The sequence below is a fragment of the Phacochoerus africanus genome, chromosome 7 (assembly GCF_016906955.1).
Source record: "Phacochoerus africanus isolate WHEZ1 chromosome 7, ROS_Pafr_v1, whole genome shotgun sequence".
Classification (NCBI taxonomy): domain Eukaryota; kingdom Metazoa; phylum Chordata; class Mammalia; order Artiodactyla; family Suidae; genus Phacochoerus; species Phacochoerus africanus.
This window is the reverse complement of record NC_062550.1, coordinates 63916145-63940377: the sequence shown is the minus strand read 5'-3', so window position 1 is coordinate 63940377 and position 24233 is coordinate 63916145. Positions and strand designations below refer to the sequence as shown.

At 36.3% G+C, this 24233-nt stretch overlaps 1 protein-coding gene across 1 annotated transcript in view; it reads right to left on the bottom strand.

Moving 5' to 3' along the window:
- LRP6 (LDL receptor related protein 6) overlaps window positions 1–24233 on the bottom strand; it is a 165089-nt gene that overhangs the window by 121906 nt on the left and 18950 nt on the right. The window contains exon 2 of the mRNA XM_047787527.1: window positions 22860–23253. Coding sequence (XP_047643483.1) covers window positions 22860–23253 — 394 coding nt within the window. The remainder of the gene's footprint in view (window positions 1–22859; window positions 23254–24233) is intronic.

Sequence of the window (24233 nt, the reverse complement as noted above, 5' to 3'; positions counted from 1 at the left end):
AGTGGGAATGAAAATGGTAAAACCACCTCAGGTTTCTTATAAAAACCTCAGGTGGTTTTTATAAGAAACCTGAGGTGGTCTCAGTTTCTTATAAAGTTATAGTTACCAAAGAATCCAGTCATCCGACTTGTGGGTATTACACAAGAGTTATGAAAGAGGAATGAAAACTTAACACAAAAACCTGTACACAAACATTTACAGTAGCTTTATTTGTACTTGCCAAACTGGTAACAACTCAAATATCCTTGAACTGATTAACGGATAAACAAACTGTAAAACATTAAGACAATGGGATACCACTCAACTACAACAAAACTGATACACACAACAACACGGATGAATCTTAAATGCATTATGTTGAGTTAAGGCAGCAGTCTCAAACAGCTATGTAATATATGATTCCATTTATATGATATTCTGGAAAGGACAAAATAATTGGAACAGAGAATCAATCAGCATTTGCCAGGAGCTGAGGGTGGGGAAAGAAGGAAAATACAAAGGCACAAGAGGAAATCTGAGGAGGGTGGTGGTGATATTGACAAAGACTCTCTTTTTAACTAAATTCTAGCCAGGCTCCTGAGTCCTTTCTCAACTATGCCTCAAGCATGGCCTATAAAGATTTGAACAAAAAACACTTCAAATATTTTCACAGTTTCACAGGTGCATCCCTAGGATGACTCCAGCACCTCTTAAGTACCTGCCTGAGAAAACTCAAAGCTGTCAAAATAATTTATTGTTTGTTCCAACCAACAAGGCTTCTGTCTGGCAGGTTCCGTGGTAGGAGCCTTCAATAAGCACCTGTTAACCAACCCAGATAATTTCACAAAGACCCAATTTCCCCTTCCAGTTTTTTGCTACTTATCACTTTCCTGACTCTACTGAACCCCTGTTTATCACTTCTCAGTTCCACATTCTCCCTGTAAAATACCAAGTTATGCTCTACAAATCAAAGTCGAGTTCCATTCACACTGGAGTCTTTTCCATAGTGCAATAATGTATTATTATTACATTATGTAATATGTCCTTATTACAACTTTAACCAGGGTTCAGCCTTGTTCATCTTTAACAGCACACAGCTATATGCTTTTGTCAAAATTCATAATATCGTACACTAAAAAAAGGTTGAATTTCACTGTATGTAAAATTTTACATCAATTAAAATAAAAAACGTTTTTAGGAGTTCCCATCGTGGCACAGTGGAAACAAATGTAACTAGGAACCATGAAGCTGCGGATTCGATCCTTGGCCTTGCTCCATGGGTTGAGGATCTGGCGTAGCTGTGAGCTGTGGTGTAGGCCGATTAGACCCCTAGCCTGGGAACCTCCATATGCCATGCATGCGGCCCTAAAAAGACAAAAAAAAAAAAAAAATTAAACAAAAAGCTTCTGAACCATCAGCAATAATTCACTTCATTAATAAGTCAAAGAAAATCATATGATCATCCAAAATGCTGAAAAATCATGAAAAACACCATTTCTAGAAAGAATAAGTGAACTATGGCCAGGAGTTCAAATTAGATTCATGCCTCATTTTTTGTATGGCCCCATGAGCTAAGAATGGTAGAAAGATGGAAGGAAGGGAAGGAGGGAGGGAGGGAAGAAGAAAAAGAAAAAGAAAAGGGAGGGAGGGAGGAAGAAAGAAAGGAAGGAAGGAGAGGAAGATGCTGGTTATGTGGTCCACAAAGACTAAAATGTTTAATAACTGGGCCTTTATAGAAAACATTTGCCTACTTCTTGCTCTAACACCTTGCAAATGTGGTCCATGGACCAACTGCCTCCCCAAAATCTCAGGTTCCACCCTAGAATTCTAATCAGAATCTCACTGTAATAAGAGAATAAAACCAAAGTATTATCTTTCCTTAGAGATGTGTCTGAGTAACATCAGAAAATACACAATAGGAGTTGCGCAGCAGAAGTGAATCTGACTAGGAACCATGAGGCTGCGGGTTTGATCCCTGGCCTTGCTCAGTGGGTTAAGGATCCGGCATTGCTGTGAGCAGTGGTGTAGATTACAGTCGAGGCTCAGATCTGGCATTGCTGTGGCTCTGGCATAGGCCGGCAGCAACAGCTCCAATTAGACCCCTAGCCTGGGAACCTCCATACACCACTAGTGTGACCCTAAAAGAACAAAAGACAAAAAAAAAAGAGAGAGAGAGAACAAAGAAAAAAGAAAATACACAATAAATACATAATAACAGAAGTAGTATATACAACTCTAGAAAATACTAAGCAATATTTCTATTATAAATCTATGAAAGCATTTGGTAAAATGCTCCTACATCAATTTGGAAAAACCATCAATTAAATCACATAGTGTGACTTTAATTTCTGAACCCAAAATTATAGCTGACACAGTCCAACACCAAGATAAAATATTTTAAATCATTCTCCCAAAACACGTGGTAAGTATCCATGCCATTAGCTAAGCATAGAAATTATGAAGACATTCCAAGGTTTTAAAGAAATATTTTCCTAATTATTTCAAACACTTCCTTTCATTGAAAGAAAAAAATAGAACCTGAGTTTTCCCAAATCTTTACATGCATGTTAAAGCCAGTTATCTCAACCTCCCAGAATGACTAGGAAACAGTCATTCAACAGTTTTTCCACAAACTAAGTGTTTAACTGAGACTTAAGTATTAGCTCCATTCAAATGCTGCTGCTCTCTCATCCCTTGGGAATATGACAGACAGAGAGGGAGGGAGGGAAGGCGCATACCACATATATTTAACAATAATATAAATAAAATTACAAATACTGCAAAATAAAATCATGACTCTATGATCAAGGAAACTGTATTTGTTTGTATCAATACAATTCTTTCTCATAACGGAGGTCATTCAACAACACGGTTGGCAATGCTTAGGTCTGGATTTAAGACTCTTTCCCATTCTGTAAGATCTGACAAATCCTACAACATTTCTTAAGGCAAATGCTGAAAATATTAACTATAATATACTTTCCTACTACTCTTACCTTGATTATAAAAACAATTAATTCCAAGACCGAAATTTCTATTTTTTTGATGCTTTGAGGTTAATGAACTAACTCATTTAAGATGTATACTTGTTTCTACATTAAGTTAAATATGAGCTCATACTGATATCTCCAATTCTAATCCACTACCATAGGGACCACTGTAGCCTCCTTCCCTTGCCTGTCTATAACTTTCCACTCCAACCGTGAGAAACCACCACCTACCACCTGTCTTACTTGTTGAGTTCTAGTATATAATCAGAATTAACTGCTTCTCTATGGGAAGCAACCTTATCAACTCAAGTACACTATCTGAGTGCAGTTACTTTTGCCTGTAGTCAAAGATTCCATGCATTTCCAAAGTAACTTAGGTCAACATCTTTCCTCCCCCATTCTATTCAGTGAGTTTTTTTCATTCATTTCCAACAGAATTAGATTTCTGTGGCTCACTCTGCCTTTCGTCTTGGGACCCTCCAACCATCTACATGGTTTTTGTGGGTTTTTTTTTTTTTTCCATATATTAAGGCTCACTTTCAGCTCTAGAGTTCTACGGGTTTTGACAAATTCATAGTGTGCTCTTTCATGATATTTCTCATCTTCTACATGCATAAAACAGCTTACAAATTATTTATTACTCATTCTTCAAGCATACATACACATTTCCCAAAGTCCTTTTTAATTCTACTAAACACAGTACAGAGCCTGTATGTTTATAGGCTTATCTCCATGCATATACCACTTTCTTCAGTCTCTGAGGAGACATTTCAGAAAACTTACTTTCAGATTACTAACAGTTGTCTGCTCATGATTAAGCTTCAAAGGAAAATGTTACAGAGTTACATAAGAAAAGAGATTTCATATCTTACTTTACAACCAAGTTCTGAGAGTTCACTTAAGCCTCTCTCATTAATAAATTAATGAAACTTAAAAAGACAGTTATGGAGTTCCCGTCGTGGCTCAATGGTTAAGGAACCCGACTAGTAACCATGAGGTTGTGGGTTTGATCCCTGGCCTCGCTCAGTGGGTTAAGGATACAGCATTGCTGTGAGCTGTGATGTAGGTCACAGATGTGGCTCAGATCCAACGTTGCTGTGGCTGTGGCAGAGGCCAGCAGCTGTTGCTCCGATTCGACCCCTAGCCTGGGACCCTCCATATGCCAAGGGTGCGGCCCTAAAAAGACAAAAGACAGTTATGAACTCATTTCACTGCTTTCAGTTCTACTTCGGTCTTCTTATATACACAAACTGAGATGATGTAGAGTCACTTAGTGCAGTCTCACTGTAAGGTTTCTTAAACAAAGTCAGTCTAGTATAAACAGTATCTATTTACTGAAGATAAACAATTTACTGTAATAAATTAAAATATTATTAGATCCAATACCAATGGCTTCAGGAACTAAACCAAGACTGAGGATATAAATAAGATAAAAGAGTATACAGGTTCTATTCCCTGGATGTCTGCCCCAACCCAAATTAAAATATGTGAATATGTCTGGAATTTATCTACCAAAATTAAGATTCAGATTACATTATGTAAGATCCTTCTAGTTAATAAATATTGTATGAAAGAATAATACAAGTAAATAATACTCAAGCTTCATGCATTTGGATTTTTAATGCAAAAAAAAAAGCAAAACTTTGCCTTCCAACTTCTGGTCCAGCACATAGAAATCTCAGAAGTCATCACTCCGTCAAAAGAACAAGCAAAAACCTAAACAAACTGAAAGAAACAAAGTCAACAGTTCTTAGACCGATCAGAGAAGTAGGATCACAAAGGAAACTGCTGAGCCCAAAACTGGAGAGGCAGACAAGCAGATACAGAGAATCATAATTTACCAGAGCAAGAAACCTTCAAGGGAACCAACACCATGGTTTTAGTAATAAAATCTAAACTGTAACTTATGAACTGTGGTAGGCTTAGTGGAGACAAATCTGAAAGTTAAAAACTCCAGAGAGAACTAGTCATGAGGTGGCTCTCACACTTTTGAGAGTTTTTCCTCCAGGAACTCTACCAGGTTCTCACTGTGAAGATCAAAGAAAAATCCCTCCGTGCTTCCAGAAAGAGAAAAGAAAAAAATAACCATTTTTGAACTACATCGAGAGTATTCTATTCTTCTTAACAAGGTCTGCCCTCAGGAGAAACTATTTTACCAGAGCCTAACCTATTGGGGGTTTTATCAAAGCTTAACAGAACTGAAGGAAGGAAAATACCCAACTTCAGCCCCCTCTAGCCATCCTGCCCCACCTAAGGGGTGAAAAAAAACACACAAAGCATTTGTGAAGCTCCCAGCCCAGGAACACAGGCTCACTAAAAGACTGAGACCTAATCACAGAACTCTATGTAGAGTATGCCCCCTCTCCGAACACCTCAACACACTACTAGAGGCCTATTTATTGCAGTTCCTTTAATCCAGTATATAATGGTCAGCTTTCAACAAAAAATTGTAAGGCTTATTACTAAAAGGAAAAAAAGTTTGAAGAGAAAGAGCAAGAATCAGAAACAGACTCAGATATGGCAGGGATGTTGGAATTATCAGACCAGAAATTTAAAATAATCATGATTAATATGCTAGGGATTCAAATAGAAAAAACAGGCAACATGCAAGAATCGATGGATAATATAACTAGAAAGAGGCTAAAAAATTCTTAAAAAGAACCAAAAAGAAATGCTGGAGATCTAAAACACTGTAACAGAAACAAATGCCTTTAATGGGTTCATTAGGAGACTGGACACAGCTGAGGACAGAATCTCTGTATTTATGAAAGTCCAAAGGAACTTGCAAACTGAAAAGCAAAGAGAAAAAAGACTGCAGGGAAGAAAAGAACAAAATATCCAAGAACTGTGGGACAACTATATAAAGTATACATATGCATAATGGAAATTCCAGAAGGAAAAGAAAAAGGACAATTTGAAACATATTCTACTGTGAAGAATATTCTAATAAAACTTAGAATTTTCCCAAATTAGTATCAGATACCAAACCATAGATCTGAGAAGCTCAGAAAGCTGGAAGAGTAAAATAATCCAAGCGTTGAGAGAGGAAAGCCTACCGACCTAGAATTCCATACCCTGCAAAATTATCCCTCAAAAGTGAAGGACAAATAAAGACTTTCTCAGGCAAACAATAATTTGAGGGAATTCACTGCTTACAGACCTACCTTGTAAGAAAAGAAGTTCTTCAAAGAGAAGGAAAATGATATAGGTAAGAAACTCACGTGTATATTAAGGAAAGGACACGTATTAGAGAAGGAATAAATGTCATAGGAAAACTTTTATTTTTCTTATTAACTGAATAAAAAAATAAAAGCAACAATGTATTCAATGATTACAGCTTATGTATAAGTGAAATGAATGACAGCAATAATATGAGGTACAGAAGGAAGAAATTAGGAAGGAATATTTAGTCACATTCAATTCTGCCATGAACATAAAACTACTTTTAAAAAAAATGTTTTTAAAGGCAAACCTTTTTTTGCTTCAGTTTACTGTTCTATAAGCTTGGCCTCAGTTTTTATGGTAAGCTTGGTACCAAATCCTCATCTGAAATACTTCCCCAAAGACAGCTAAATTATGTATCCAAAAGAAGGAATAAGAAACAGAGACTGAGGAGTTCTCATCATGGCACAGTGGTTAACGAATCCAACCAGGAACCATGAGATTGAGGGTTCAGTCCCTGGCCTTGCTCAGTGGGTTAAGGATCCGGCATTGCCGTGAGCTGTGGTGTAGGTGGCAGACTCGGCTCGCATCCAGCGTTGCTGTGGTTCTGGCATGGGCCGGCGGCTATAGCTTCGATTCGGCCAGGTTCTTAGCCTGGGAACCTCCATATGCCACAAGAGCAGTGCTAGAAAAGACAAACACACACACATACACAAAAGAAAAAAAAGAGACTGAAAGGGATTAAATGTTAGTCCTAAAATTCCTCTGGTCAATGGAGTCATCTTTCAGAATGGCTCTTTGCTTAAGTCTTCTCCACAACAGTCACACCATAGTCTTTCCTAGGTTTCAGGCTCAGAATCTGTTTTATGAGAATTTGTCCTTCTCTAGGGAGTGCAGGAAAAAAATGGCAATGGGCCCTAGAGAGCCAGAAGAGAGGGCATTCATGACACTCAAGAATGAAGCACTGAAGCTGATTCAGATGGAATGGAAGCCCCTGAGCCCTGCTCTGGATGTTGGAGAACTATGGCAGCTGATTTCACTGGAAACACATTTCTGCAAACCCAAACTCCTCATTCAGCATGAGGGGAGGAGAAAAACCCTGGAGAGAAGGGAGAAAAAAAATCCACTGGGATTTATCCTCCAAAATCAAAGTACCCTCTGTATCCAAAGTAGATAGAGAGGATTTAACTCTATTTTGATTATCTAAGAGCTTCATTTGGGCCAGGTGAAGGGACAAAGTTGAGTTAGGACATTTAAGACTGTCGATTAAATAGCAATTTATATTCCTTAGTACAAGTGCAGTGTCAGACAAGACTAACATACTCTGCCCTCAAATATATGTGATCCAGACATGGCACAAATATACAATATCCCTATAAACCCAACAAATTCTACTACTCTAAGTACTGGAAGAAATTTCAGGTTCAATCTATGTATCAAAGAGAGATTATGTGACCTACAAAAATTACAAGTAAAGTTTACAAAACAGCTCTTAAAAATCCCAGTAAAGTTTAACTTTACAATTTTTCACATCAGTCTATTATAGCACGTAATTTAAAAACAAAACTGATCCTTAAGAGGTTTGTAGTTTTTCAAAATAACTCTATCACTTCAAAATTTCCACAAATGTTACTTACACAGCTAGACAGAGCAGAGGGGTCAACAGAAAGCATAATGGGGACAATGAATGTCAATTAGGTCACCAAGAGTTATATCTGCACTGAAGAGGTTAAAAAAAAAAGTCATTTCCAGCACTAGAATATGTAACAGATATAGAGACTGGCTGTAACGGTTAAGCTGTGTTAATATAAAGAAATCAGGTAAAGCACACCTGCTAAAAGCTTAAATGACATACTAAGATGTTAGATTTTTAAAAGAACAATATTTAGGAGCTACTACTTTTAAGACAGAGTTTTAACAGGGGAATGAGCACCAACCAATGACAAAGGTGTAAACTTTTCATTTAAAGGTCAGCTAGTAGAATGGAAAAATATCAAGACTGCCAACAGAATAGACTTTAGGATGCAGAGAAATAAGAAAATTCCTGAGAGGAAAAATATTCTCTGGATTCTCTGCTAGGATAGGATGTAAACATTTCTATTATTAGAATGAAGAATATCTGACACTAAGGCTTGAAAATCTCCCCCTTAGCCCAGCTGCCTATTAGACTATGAGGTAAACCCCGCTGACTACATCATTTTATTTCGGACTCTTTCCTAAAATAAAAATTATTGGGGTACAAATATTAAGGAGTAGGTTTGGTTTGGCTTAGTTGTTTTTGTTTGGGCAGTTAACCTAACTTAGTAGCCTATGGTTACCTATAAGCACTTAACAACAAAACTGTTACAAATCAACTGGTTGTGTAATATATTCTGCAAACACTTTTTATCAACATCATATTTAAAAGCCAAAAGGATACCTAGAGTACCTTTAGGAAATACTAGAGTGTTTGATAAATATCTCCTGTGGCTTCTCAAAAGCCAGTTTACAGGTGCTATATATAGAAGAATTCCCCCAGCAAAAATATTATTTACTTTCTTATTATGTAGTCTATTTGGCCTCTGATTTATTTTGGCTTTAATGGACTCTATTTTGGCTTTGAATTAAGAGACTATAAACATATTTACTTGATACCAAAGAATTCAATGTATGTGGTTACAGCTCCACTTTAAAACAGTATGCACATCTGCTACTCATCAAAAATCAAGAAAACCAGCACCAGGTTGTTATACACTCTTCACTAGCTTCCATACAAATGTAATTTTATTGCTGTATCTGGCATGATATCCATTTGCAATGCTTTCTGGAAAATAATTTTTAAATGCAGTAAAGGATAGAAATTGGCATTTTAATTAGGAAGTAATTAAAGTACATTTTTTAAAAGTTGAGTTTTCAAGACATTTTTACTTAACTGGCATAAGAAATTTTGATATTTCAACTGTCAGACTATTTTATGATTAAGGATAAAATAATAAATTTTTCAAAATAGTCACAAATCCCTAATATAGTATGTATATTCAATCTGAATCCACTTTCCCCTAACAAAAATACTTAGAAATGTTCGGTTTCAATAAAGTTAAATTGAAGGGATCAATTTTCACCCTTTACAAGATATAATTACATACAAAGGTGGCTAATTAAGACAACATTTAGAATTGAGTCATAAAAACTAAGTGAACCAGATCTATACTAGCTCATAAATCACTTCATGATCCTTGAAGTTACTTATATAATCCTACCTATCTATAATTAAAGGAAGTTATTAGTACACATATTAGTAAGTATGAATAATGCCCAACTATCATGCATATATATCCCTCAAAAGAAAAGGTAATATTTAAAAACATACAAGTTAAAATTCCTATTTCTGATAATTTGGTAATAATATAACCAGAAAACCCTTTTACAAAATATCTAGAACCACTGGTTAGTCTTTTTATTTGGTTTACACATTGCTACAGCCTGAATGTTTATGTCTCTTCAAAACTCTTATGTTGAAATCCTCAAAGATGATAGTATTAGAATGTGGGGCTTAGTCATAAGGGCAGAGCTATCATAAATGGAATTAATGCCTTATAAAAGAGGCTCCAGAGAGACCCCTAGGTTCTTCCTCCATTTGAGGACAGAGCAAGAAGGTACATGGACCAGGAAGAGGGCCCCCACCAGAAGTGAACCTTGGCCTTGGACTTCGCAGCCTCCAGAACAATATGCAATAAAATAGCTGTTCTTACAAGCTACTCAGTCTATGCAGCTTGAATACAGCACTGTACTGTAACAGCACAAACGGACTAAGACATATATATATATGTGTATATATATATATATGTATATATATATATATGCTCAAAATAAAAATATATAACACTCCTTTAAATGTACAGCTAAGACATAAAAGTAGGGGAAATCTTTAGAGAGCCAAAAATTAACAGGGAAGTTGAAAGCTGTGCATGCTTGATTCTACAGCCACCCTACAGGATAGTCTCATCTCAAAATCTGAAGAACTTCTATTTCAATGGCAAAGCAGAGAAGAAAATAGGAGCTTGACACCAGGAAGCACTGTGTTACAAGTAAGGTTTTTATACAAAGCAGACCCCCAGGGAACAATGAAGTAGAAACACCTGCCATTGGCAGAAGGAGGCAAAGAAGTTATTTTTCTGTCTTGGCCTAGGCTCTGAAAAGGTGGGAAAAATCACCAAAGACTTTATAACCACAAGATACCCTCATATAGGTTTAGAATTTGAATTTATTCTATCTACACTGTACATGAACTCTTTTTTTATTTTTATTTAGGACTGTACTTGCGGCATATGGAGGTTCCCAGGCTAGGGGTCAAATTGAGGTACAGCTGCCAGCCTATGCCACAGCCGGAACACCAACAGATCTGAGCCACATCATCTGCGACCTACATACACCACAGCTCACAGCAACACCAGATCCTTAACCCGCTAAGCGAGACCAGGGATCGAACCTGCAACCTCATGGTTCCTAGTAAGATTCGCTTCCGCTGTGCTACAATGAGAACTCCCTGTACAGGAACTCTTAACTCCAAAAATTAAATATAAATTTCGAGTGATCTTTACTTAAAAAGGGTGATAACATATATATACACATACGTCAACACTGCACACAAAATCTGTAAATTTTACTACATGTAAGCTATTCTTCAGTTTAAAAATGATCTCTGAACCCTATAGGGTGCTTGGCAAAAGCGAACCTCTCTGGAGGAAAACCAGCCCCTCCATGAAGCCACTCAGGATTCTCACAGACAAGCCATCTTAAGATCAGCTTACAATTCAAAACTATAAAACACCAAAAAAAAAAACAAAACAAAAAAAAAACAGTTCACCTTAGGCAACAATCAGTAAATAGGACAAAGAACAGAACTAGATTTCTAAGAACTTGAGATAACTGAACAATCCGACAGATTAAAAATTTTTAAATGGTTAAAACACATAAAAGGCTAAAGTACACGGGACAAGACCTATAGAGCAATAATAGACATCCCTAATGAAACAATACAAGAAATGATACTCAGTGGATGTTAAAACAATCAATATATAGGAACTAGATATCAGCATGGTGCAAAAGGATCATCCCACCGATTAAAGGATACAGGAGGAGAAGCTCAATATCATAATTAACTTCCACAATCTACAGAACAATCTTAGCATCACTAGAATTAGGACACGACATTATACACTTTCTGATGTAATGAACAGAGTATTCAGTACTACCTACAAAGCATTCATGCCAATACACTGACTCTGTCACTATCCAAGTTTTCTATCATGAAGTTTAATTTTACAAGAAATGTAAAGGGATAAAATAAGTCAAACATCACAAGGATCTCTTAGAAAACCCCAAATCTGGAACATTCCACAAGACAACTGTATAACCTTTTCAGTAATTCAAGAGAGTGAGAGAAAGAAAGGTGGAGGAAACTGTTCTAGAGAAAATTGAGTGGTATAATGAAATGCCAACTTGTGAACCTTGTTTTAAATCCTAACTCAAACATACCAATTAAAACACAGCATTTCCGAGACTATTATAGATACCAGAATATGGACTGGGGTAATCCGTAATATTAAAGACTTGTTCATGTGGGGTGTGTAGAAGACACTGGTACCGGTGGTTATGGAAAAAAGCGTTTATTTTTCAGATGTGCAAAATGAAGTACTCACAAGTGAGATGTCACTGTGTGGATTTGCTTTAAAATACCTCAGATAACAAAACAGCCTAAATTTCTAAACACAGGAGAGTGGTTGAATAAACTACGGCATATTTACACAATGGAATACTACGGAGTCACCAAAAAAAAAGAGAAATGTTCAGGATATATTGTTAAGGAAAACAAACAGAAAGTGCAAAAGTGTCTTTAGTATGTTTCTCTTTCATGTAAGAAAAAAGGGGAATGTAAGAAAATACATATATATATCAGTTCATCTGCATATAAAAGGAATTCAAGAAGATAAAATAAGAAATAGGAGTTCCAGTCATGGCGCAGTGGAAATGAGTCCGACTAGGAACCATGAGGTTGCAGGTTCGATCCCTGTCCTCACTCAGTGGGTTAAGGATCCGGCATTGCCTTGAGCTGTGGTGTAGGTCAAAGATGTGGCTCCAATCTGGCGTTGCTATGGCTGTGGCACAGGCGGGCGGCTAAAGCTTCAATTAGACCCCTAGCCTGGGAACCTCCATATGCCACAGGTACAGCCCTAAAAAGACAAAAGACAAAAAAAATTAAAAAATAAGAAATAAACGATAATAAGATATCCTCGAGGATTAACTGAGAACAGGATGGAAAGAAAGGGGAAATAGGATGGGGTAGAAGTGTTAGGAAGAAAGGACACTACTCTGAGTATAAATTTTTGTGTTATTTCTACCTCTTAGAAACATGGTAACTGTTTCATATAACCCCCAAATAATTGATAATTGATATTTACATTCAACCAGGATATGGGGGAAATCTAAAATGGAATACAAACACGTGTTCGCTGTGGCTCAGTGGTTAACAAATCTGACTAGGAACCTGAGGTTGTGGGTTCAATCCCCGGCCTTGCTCAGTGGGTTAAGGATCCGGCGTTGCCGTGAGCTGTGGTATAGGTTGCAGACGCTGCTCTGATCCCACATTGCTGTGGCTCTGGTGCAGGCTGGCGGCTACAGCCTCCATTAGACCCCTAGCCTGGGAACCTCCATATGCTGTGGGTATGGCCCTAGAAAAAAGACAAAAAAATAAACAAAATAAAATGGAATACAAATAGTAATAAATACATTACAAATACCGCACTGCAACAAGTGGGAAAGAACAGCTATTACCTAAATAAACTTGGAAGACAATATTTTAACTTTACTGACAATACTTTCATAGTATTATGTTCTAAACAATAAATTTGTTTCTTACAAGAGTACAGGTTAGCAATTCTGAAACTCTTGTATACTAGGGTTAAGCAAGTAAGAAAACATTCTGTGGCTTCTCACTATCACAAGCTTGAATAATGAAGAAACAAAGGTGTGGGGAGGAGAAGACCATAATGTGCTTTTACAGTGGTGGATTAGAACCACAGATACCAACACGAACTCATTTTTTTAAATACGTAAATACAAACACACAGAACTAGGTTTACACACACACACATATTTCTTAACTCTGTCCACTGAGAGGACTTAAGGGCAATGAAAATCCACTAGCTATGGACACACCCAGCTTCCAGACCTTAATTTCTCAATACTATTTCCAGTAAGAGGAGACAGAGCTCCTTGGAGAAATGGTTGATTCCAAGGGTGAAGCAGAAAAAAGAACAAGATGAATCTGGAACACCTTGTGCTGTGTAGACAGTTATAAAAAAAAAAAGTGTTTTAAAAATAATGAGGGCCTGTCAAAAGGACACAGGAGCAAATATGAAGGAACTCCCAATGACAACATCTGGAACAACTTAAACAAGAAATAATGACAGTAATGGATTATAATCTATAGAATAAAATAAATGCCCTTGAATTCTTACTAGTATAAATAACTGGATAAATGAGTAAAAAGGAAAAACAGGACAGTTCTTCCTTAAGGTGGAATTCTTAACCAACAATGCATGAAAGAGGAACAATGGAACTAGAAATATCAGCTTTTGGCAGACACCACAGTAACTGTTGCAAGCAAAAGTCACCAAAGCTAAAAATACAATGAGAAACAGGGTAAGTGATAGCTACAAATATTACTAGGGGAAAAAAGTTAAAAAAAAAACAAAAAACAGCAGACAACACGATAAGCAAGTGATCAAATGTTACATCACCAGTATCCACATCATGTACCTGCTGATATGCTACCCTGAGAAGAGCACAGTATGACCTCTGCCATCCCCAAAACATACAACCTTAATCTAATCATTACAGACAAATCCTAAATGATGGATATTCTACAAATGACTAGTCAATAATATTCTAAAGGTCAAGGTTACAAAGACTGGTAAAATGTCCCAGATTAGAAAAGACTAAGGAAATAACTAAATGCAACATGGGATCCTAGACTACAAAAAAGACTCTAGTGGGAAAATTGGAGAAATTCAAATATGGCCTACCTACAGATTAGCTAATAGTATTGTATCAGCATTAATTTCCTGGTCTAGATAACTCTTCTGTGATTATATAAACGCAGTATTAGGGGAAACTAGGTAAAGACTATACAAGTGTATACTATTTCTGTAACTTTTTTGTAAGTCTAATGTTATTGATACACTATTCTACTTTTACACAGATTGACATTTTCTCATAATGAGTCTGTTAAATGAGGAGCACAGAGAACGTCTAGAAAAACAAAACAGTTGCTGATATTAAAAACTTAACTGACTCAAACTGCAAAATTAGGCACAACTTGCAGAAAGAATTATCTGGAAAGGAGGTGCAAAAACTAATCAGAAGGTGTCCTAGAGAGATAAAAAGAAGATATGAAAGCAAGATTAAGAGGCATGGAACAGAAAATTAAATGGTCCACAAACATCAAACAGGAGTTACAAAAGAGACCAAAGAGAATGAAGGTTGGGTAAGAAAATAATAGATAACAATGTTCTAAAATCAATAAATAACAGTAATAATTAGATTTTGGAAACAAGACTTCTAAGCAGGATAAATAAAAATAAAGCCACATCTAGACACAACATGAACAAAGCTGCAAAATATCAAAATTAGGGGCTGTTTTTAAACAACTGGAAATAATAATAATAATAAATTACTTACAAAGCAACAATTACAAAATAGCAGACTTCTCACAGTAACAAAGTCATAATACCCTTGAAGAACTGAGTGAAAACAACTATCACCAAGAATTCCATAATCAACAAATTATCATTTCAAGAATGAGGGCAAAATAAATGCACTTTTAGACAAAGACCAAGAGCTTACTATTAACAGACTTCTGCTGAAAGAAATATACTTTAAGCAGAGGGAAGATGAACCCAAGTGAATTAAGTAGGATGTGAAAAAAAATGATAAAATAAGAAATCAGTACAGTGAATAAATCTAAAGACACAGAATTTATAAAATCCTCCTTCAAATAAAACTAACATGTTGCATTTCTTCCATGTGGCATTTTTAAAGTAATTCAATGTGGAAAAGGAAAAAAAAATGGCTTCAATAAGATACTTTTCATGAAGAAAAAAAGCACCAAATATGGACTTGGATAATCTCAACTAAGAACCTGGCTTTCTCTTATTTTAAGCAAAGGCCTAGTTTTCTTCAAAGGGTGAAGCCATTTTTTAACTAGAAGATCCTTAAGATTCCCTACCAGTCTCAAGATTTAATGGACAGAAAATAAACTTCCCCAATTTACCAGGACATATTGCAAAACTGGAAGCTACTGAGAGTTCAGACCAAGATCTTTTGTACACCAGCACTTTGTGGAGATGTGTGCTAACAGGCTATTTGCTTCTATGCAAGAGCTATGGAAATGGATATGACCTTAGGGAAAGGATAAAAAAAAATGATGCACTTTTAAAACTTCAAGAGTTAATGAAGAAAGGAAAAGAGTGGTTCAAGTGGTAGGAAAGGAGAACCAACAGTATAAATACCAGAATGTCTTCAGGAAAAAAAGTCTAAGAGGAATATGATATCAATATTATGGGACTTCAAGGCTACTCCAAAGAAATAAAACTCAAAAAGCCTCCAGTAAGAATTGCCAATTAGAAGTGCCAGACCCTTATCATCCCACCTGTCTCACTGTAATTGTTACAATATTCCTAAGGACCTCCCCAACCCAGCAACTTGGCCTACTCCTTCCTGCCCCCTACTAGGAAAGGCATGTGGCCCACTCTTCACCTCCTCCCCTAGATCAACCTGGCCTACTCCTTGCCCCCCCACTAGTAAATGTATGTAACCCACTCCTTACCCCACCCCTATAGGGGCAACATATGCCCCAACCAATCAGCAAGTGTATTCAAAGACCCCCATCCTTCCCCAACCAACCAGTAAGTGTATCAGAAGACCACATTCTTCCCCAACCAATCAGCAGGTCAACAGGTGTATGGCAAGAACACTCCTCACACTCCTTTCTTTGGGCCATAAAAAACAGACATGACCATGCGCCCGGAGTTGGCTCTTCCTGATTATCAGGAAGTTGACCCACTGTGTTAACAGGGTCTCTTGCCTCAATAAACTTGTCTTTTCTACACCTTGGTTTAAATCTGGAAAATTCTTTTTCCACCCACGTGCAGAGACCACAATAAATATGAATTATGGGAAAAAAAAAACTAAACACAATCATTTTATTCCTACTTCACGAATTAATGATCACAAACTATTCCTTCCAAAATCTTAAGCTTGAATAACACAGATACTAGATGTGGTCAAACCAATATACTCTAATTACTAAAGCGCCAACCACACTGAAATACAGCAAGGGTACATAAGAGCCCCAAAATGCAGAGAACTTAAAGGTACCCTATCCATTCTTTTCTCTGCTAAGGATGAATTAAAGTCAATGCTGCAAACAAAGGAAGCTTTTACTAGAAAGGCAAAGCTAAAGAGAATGGGCTAGGTAAAGTCATGCAGTCATACTGCAAATATTCTCTTTCAATATTCCTTCAATAAAAGTGGGCCTGGTGATAAGCAACATAAAAATATTAGGCCATATAATCAAAACTCAATTTGAGGCATGATATGTCACTGCAGATAAAGAATTAAAAACTGGATGTAGGCTAAGATGTTAAGAAAAAAATCCCAACATTAACCTCTGAGAATATATATAAATACACACACACACATTTATTTATTCTCTTAAAAAATCTTTTTATACACCACAGGTGTGGCCAAAAAAAAAATGTTTCCAGTTCCAAGGGCCTTGATTCCTACCCCAGAAGCTGGTAAAGCTAAACCTACAATTCAGATTTCCTATATTAGTGGCTTTTCCAATACATTATTTTAATTTTAGATAATCTCAAAAAAAAAAAAAAACCTATCTCCAAACATATCCAAATCTATATAGTCTGCCCGAAAGTAATGGATTACATTTTCCATTCTTTATTAAAAAAAAAAAAAAAAAGAATCCTTTGATATTTTAAAATATTTTTCAGTTTACATCAAGTGCAATGGGAAAAGAGGTTTAGAGGTGAAACAGCCCTAAAAAAAGATCAAGTGTGATGACATATGCAATAAGGGCAGTAAAAACAAAATTTTTAAAAGAATCTATTCTGCAGAAACACAAGTCTAGGAGTTCCCATAGAACCTGACTAGAATCTATGAGGATAAAGGTTATATCTTGTGGGTTTGGCATAGGCCAGTAGCTGCAGCTCCAATTCGACCCCTAGCCTGGGAACTTCCATATGCTATGGGTGAGGCCCAAAAAAAAGGGAAATCCTAAGTTTAACATACCTAAATTACACTTGAATGTGTACTTTTAAAATAAATTTTTAAAAAGACATATATTTTCTTTAAAGGTATGACTTTTAAAAACAATGTAAGAACTATGTCTAGTCACTTATGATGGAGCATGATAATGGGAGAAAAAAGAATGTATAAATGTATGTGTAACTGGGTCACCATGCTGTACAGTAGGAAAAAAATTGCATTGGGGAAATAACAATTTTAAAAAAATTTTTTAAACATTAATGTCAAAATTGAAAGGAGCTCATCATTTTAGATATGAGGAAATTGAAGTCCACTAAAATGAAGTAACATGCTTGGAAAATAATCACTTTGTTGTACAGGAGAAATTATCACAACATTGTAAATCAACTATACTTCAATAAAACCTTTAAAAATGAAGAAAAAAAATAGGATCTAGATGTAACACAGAACAAGCTCCAGGGAGTGTATTTTTATAATATGATCTTGATAACTTCTAATGCAAACTAAAAATCGTAATTATGCTTTAAATAAACAATTGCAAACAAAGCCATACTGATTTAGAATTCCCAAGACCATGCTAAAATTTACATCTGCTTAGAAAACAAAATGTTCCTAACAAGGACAAACAAGAGGATTATAAAAAAAAATAAAGGAGTTCCCATTGTGGCTCAGTGGAAAAAAATCTGACTAGGAACCATGAGGTTGAGGGTTTGATCCCTGGCCTTGCTCAGTGGGTTAAGGATCCAGCGTTGCCATGAGCTGTGGTGTATGTCACAGATGTGGCTCGGATCTGACGTTGCTGTGGCTGTGGCATAGGCCGGCAGCTACAGCTCAAATTTGACCCCTAGCCTGGGAACCTCCTTATGCTGCAGGTGCAGCCCTAAAAAGCAAAAAAAAAAAAAAAAAAAAAAAGAAAAGAAAATATAAAGTCCAGTCACTCAGAAAATATTTGCTGATCACCTCTACTAGCAGGACTCACCTACTTTAGTCATCTGGGATATAGCAGTGCAGAAAATACTTTTAAACATACTCAAGATATGACAATTATATTTATATAATTGATAGGGAAATCATAAATAATACTTTTTCCACCGAACTAGGTCTAGATCTACAAGCACTTTTTTTTTTTTTTGTCTTTTCCAGGGCTGCTCCCACAGTATACGGAGAGTCCCAGGCTAGGGGTCCAACAGGAGCCGTAGCCACCAGCCTATGCCAGAGCCACAGCAACTCGGGATCCAAGCCCCATCTGCCACCTACACCACAGCTCAAGACAATGCCGGATCCCTGACCCACTGACCAAGGCCAGGGATCAAACCCACAACCTCATGGTTCCTAGGTGGATTCATTAACCACTGTGCCACAACTGGAACTCCTGCAAGCACTTTTAAAACAGAACTTTTACTATTGTTAATACTCTCGACAATGATAAAAATGTATTTTTTAAAATGTTATCATTCAAAGCTGTTCAGTATGAATGCACTTCAGACTGAATCACTAAAGTTTAACTTTTTGAAAAATATCCAAAATGATTTGGACTATGAACAGATCCTTAACAAGCAGAAAACCCTCAGAACTGTTCTATTTACACCTGAAACAGCAGGTCCTCAGCACTAAGCTCAGTACAGTCACCATGGAACAGATTACGGAGCTCCATCATGAGGCACAGCCACATAGGAATCACCTCTCACTATAAAGATCCTGCTTTCTATAACTATGGTTGTTCATTTCTGGGACGATTACCAAACACACGTTTTCCTGTTCCTCATTCTCAATTCTATACTGCCAGACACTCAAAAGAAAGAGGGGAAAAAAAAAAAAAAAAACTCTGAGAGAGGCCACATTTAGGGAGGGAAATAAAATCTTCCTTCAGTCTAGGCTAAATGGACGGATTGCACAAAGAACTCCATACATCAGAAAGCACACAGATGTCTACACTAGTTCCCAGGACTCAAACAATACCAGTCATTCAACAGCCTTCCTTTTACATAAGCTGATGTGAGAGAGCTCAGTCAGCTCTTCTGAACCTCATAACCCAGGATCCTGGAACTCTGATAAAGCCACCTTTTTCCTCAGCACTGTTTTCATGTACTTTCTCTGGAAAGCAAACTTCGTTTTTCCTCTAAAAAAATCAATCTAGAAATCATGTCTTCTGTTTGATAAGTGATAAACTCAAATCCAAAATTACTATTCCATTAAAACTAAAAGCGTTAACACAAATCTAAGATCAATACTGCCTGATAAAATATATTTTTAAATGCATGAGTTTAAAATATAATTTTAAATAAGCCCCATCAAGCTAATTATCAAATGCGTACCATTTGGCTGCATTCTATTTGCTTCCAGTTCCGTAACTTTAAAAAACAGCCATATGACACAAAATAACTCTCCAAAAATTAAAACAAATTTTACAAGAACTGTTTGTGAGGGGGGGTGGCTTTACACACACGCACACACACTCAACACTAAATACAGACATCAAAAATAATGAAAGATATTTCACTTAAGTGTTTGACCAAGCCTTTATTTAGGCCTCAAGAAAAATATACTTATTCTTCCTTAAATAACACTACTTTCTACTTTCAAAGCACATTATTATCGATTCTTTCAAGAATAGCCTTTTATCAGCTGAGTCTTTGTCAAGTTCTCACCTTAAATACTAGTAACTATTTAAGCCATGGAAACGCTAATTTACTTTTTTAATCACATGGCAAAGTTACTTCCTAAGACATTTATCAGACCTGCTACACAGAAGTAAAGCTCAGTTTTAGGGGACAAAATGAGAATGATCCATTTACTCATTAAATGAATAAGATACTGACTATTAGATCCTGAATAGTCAAGAATTGCCCATAAATTCAGCTTCCTTGAATACTTACTACCACCTCATCATTATCCCTTATAGAAATAAAATGCTGCTCCAGAATTGTGGTAATCTAGCTATTTTATCCACCCATTCTCCTTAAGAGCTCTTGCAGCCCTTCTAGTCCTTTAACACTTTCCCTCTCCACATACATACTACATAATACAAATAAACATGCTTTGAAGAAGGAAAAGTTCTCTATCCCAAGTTCTCTGTCCTTAAATAGTATATTCTTAAAGATATTCCCACTTTCTTCCTAATAACACAAAAAGGAGAACTCTGAACATACTGACACTTGAGTAAATTTCCATCATCACCCTACAGTTATAAGATTGAATCTGTCAAAAAGAAAACAAAAAAAGAACTATTCATCTTTTCACCAAAGTATTACTCCATAATAACCATTCAAAGCACCAAAACCCTGTGTGTTCTACAAAGCAGTAACCTCAGAAACATTTCAACACTCCCTGAGACTAACAAACTTTATTGGCAAAACAAATTCCATTTCTCAAAAAAAATCTTGCCAAGTTCTCAACAAACAAATTCTTCAATCAGTACAGTTTACCACACCATCCAACATCTGTGACCTCCTCCTTAGGACACTCAACCCTTTTTCCTACCTTTAGAGCCAGTGTAATATTTTCTGATGCTTTATTAAGAGACTATCTGAACTTTTTTTTTTTCTGGCCACACCCATGGCTTGTGGAAGTGCCCAGGCCTGGGACTGAACCTGAGTCACAGTAGTAACCCATGCCACAGCAAGACAATTCTAAGTCCTTAACCACTAGGCCCCCAGGGAACTCCGAGACCATCTGACTTTAGCAGATACCTCTTAATGTCTCTATAAGTACACATTTTTTATATATTATATAAAGCACATATAAGATATGTTTGTGTTTTCCAGAACTTCTCTCCCTAAAATTTCATGCACCATTGCTCATATTATCTTTTATGGTCAAAGTTTTTCATTTTCCTATACATGGCATCCTCTTTAAAACCTTGTCACCAAAAAAGGCCTGATATCAAGACAAAGGAGCATTTATAAACCTTTCTTTCATTTTCCCCAAATTTTAATTTATTACATAATATTAATCTACTCCATTTTTACATGTTTTAAAGCTTTCCATCATACTTGGAAGTCAATGAAAACAAAGTACTAAAATAGTTATTCTCAGGCTATTTACCTTTAGATTTTAACCAATTATGTGAACTAATTTCAAGTTCATGCTTAGTTAACTATACCTAGCCAGGACAGACTCTGGCTCGACAATGCATTCAACAGAGAAATGGCAAAGAATGGTATATGGCAAGACTGAAATACAGTAACAGAGAAGCATGCTGGGACACAATTCACATTTGTAATAAGATGTGCCCATAGCTTTAAGAGTCTCTTCTCATTAGAAAATAAACTTATGGCTACCCAGCAATCCCACTCTTGGGCATCTATCTGGACAAAACTTTCCCTGAAAAAGACACATGCACCTGCATGTTCACTGCAGCACTATTCACAATAGCCAACACATGGAAACAACCTAAATGTCCATCAACGGATGACTGAATTAAGAAGATGTGGTATATATACACAATGTATTCCAATCATAAAAAAGAACCAAATAATGCCATTTGCAGAAACGTGGATGGAACTAGAGACTCTCATACTAATGCAGTAAGTCAGAAAGAGAAAGACAGATACCACATGATATCACTTATATCTGGAATCTAATACATGGCACAAATGAACCTTTCCATGGAAAAGAAAATCATGGACATGGAGAAGACTTGTGGTTGCCAAGGGGGAGGGAGTGGGATGGATTGGGAATTTGGGGTTAATAGATGCAAACTATTGCCTCTGGAATGGATTAACAATGAGATCCTGCTGTATAGCACTGGGAACTATATCTAGTCACTTATGATGGAGTACAAAGTGAGAAAAAAAAATGTATATACGTGTATGTGTGACTGGGTCACCTTGCTGTACAGCAGAAAATTGACAACACACTGTAAACCAGCTATAATGGAAAAAATAAAAATCATTATTAAAAAAAAAGAAAAGAAAAAGAAAAAACTTACAGCAAAAAAATACTTAACTTAGTTTTTATTTTTCATTCAACACTGACATATTTAAAAAATCAATTTAATAGAAAAGACACTAGTATTACAAAACAATTATTTATATAATAAACATGATTCAGAAGATTTTTATATCATCTTGAGCTACCAAATACTGCTCTTGTTATCCTTCCTTCTTGTCTGCCATCTCATTATCCTCTCATAATTATAATAAAATAAATGCAGAAAAAAAGCAAGAACTCTGTATGTGGCTATCCCATAAGTGATAATAGAAACACAAAACTATTTACAAAAACACCTTACTTTAAGAACACAACATAACTTCCCACATTCAAGTCTACTTGACAAAGAAGCCCAAAGAATCTAAAATTGGGGTTTCTTTTCTCTTGGAGGTAAGGGATGTCTATGCTAATGGAGAGGAATAAGCCAGGAGAAGGAAATAAAATAACCTTTGTACGTAACACAAAACTTACCCACTCGAAGGATCTAAGGCAATAGCTCTGGGCTGATCCAACTCTTGCCAAAATAAAACTTTGCGTAAAGATCCATCTAAATTAGAAACTTCAATACGATTAGTTTCAGAATCTGTCCAGTATAATTTTTCTCCAAGCCAATCACATGCCAGCCCATCAGGGGACAATAATCCAGAAACAACAACATTCTGTACACTCTCAGTTTTGTTGAACTCTGTTCGTTTAATAGCTTCTTCGCTGACATCACTCCAGTATATCAAGCCATGACCAAACACAAAGTCCACCGCAGCTGCATCCTCCAAGCCTCCAACTACAATTGTAGCATTCTCTTTGCCATTTGTAGCATCAACCAGTCGCAGGTCCCGTCTGTTTGCATAAAGCAACAAAGGGGCCGCTAGAACAAAAAAAGGAAAATATGTAAGTCAAAAGAAAGGAAATGTATTGGTTCCTATCAATTGAGTTTCAAATCAGTATTAGTGAGCAAATATTATCAAAATAAAGGGTAAACATTTAGAGAACTTTCAAAATATTTTCAAAAACAAAATATTATTTTTGCAGCATTTTAAATACAAAAAAGTTGCAAGAGGGGGCATTAATTCTACCAGGACAGTCTGTCAGATAAAATTAAAAAGCTTGGTCATTCCAAGATATGGAGCCAGTGGACCACTCATACTCTACTGTGGGGACTGTAAAACAGCGCACCCTCTTTGGAAAGCAGTTTGGCAGTTTCTTAAAAGATTAAACATATAACCTACTATATATATGATCCAGCCATTCCATGCGTAGATATTTATTCCAGAGAAATAAAAGTATATGTCAATAAAAAGTCTGTGCACAATGTTCATAGCAGCTTATTTGTAATAACCCAAACTGGAGCCAACCCAAATGTCATGAACAAACCATGATATATCCATACAATAAAAAAGTAATGGGGAGTTCCCTTGTGGCACAGCAGGTAAAGGACCTGGTATTGTCACTGGAGTGGCTTAGGTTGCTTCTGTGGTGGGGGTTCCACCCCTGGCCTAGGGACTTTCACATGCCAGAAGCACAGCTAAAAACAAACAAAAGTAATGAACTATTTGTACATGTAACTTGGGTGAATCTCAAAATAGTTACATAGAGTAAAAGAAATCAGACAGAAAGAAGTATATACTGCATTACTTCATTTTTATAAAACTTTAGAAAACTCGGATTAACCTCTTATGACAAAAAGATCAATGGTTATCTGGAGGGAGAGAGGGTGGAAAAGAGAAAGGAGGGATCATGAAGGGGCATGAGGAAACTTTTGTGGGTGATGACTATATTACACTGACTGTGATGATGGTTCCAGAAGTCTATATATATGTCAAAACTTAAATTTTTTTTTTACACACT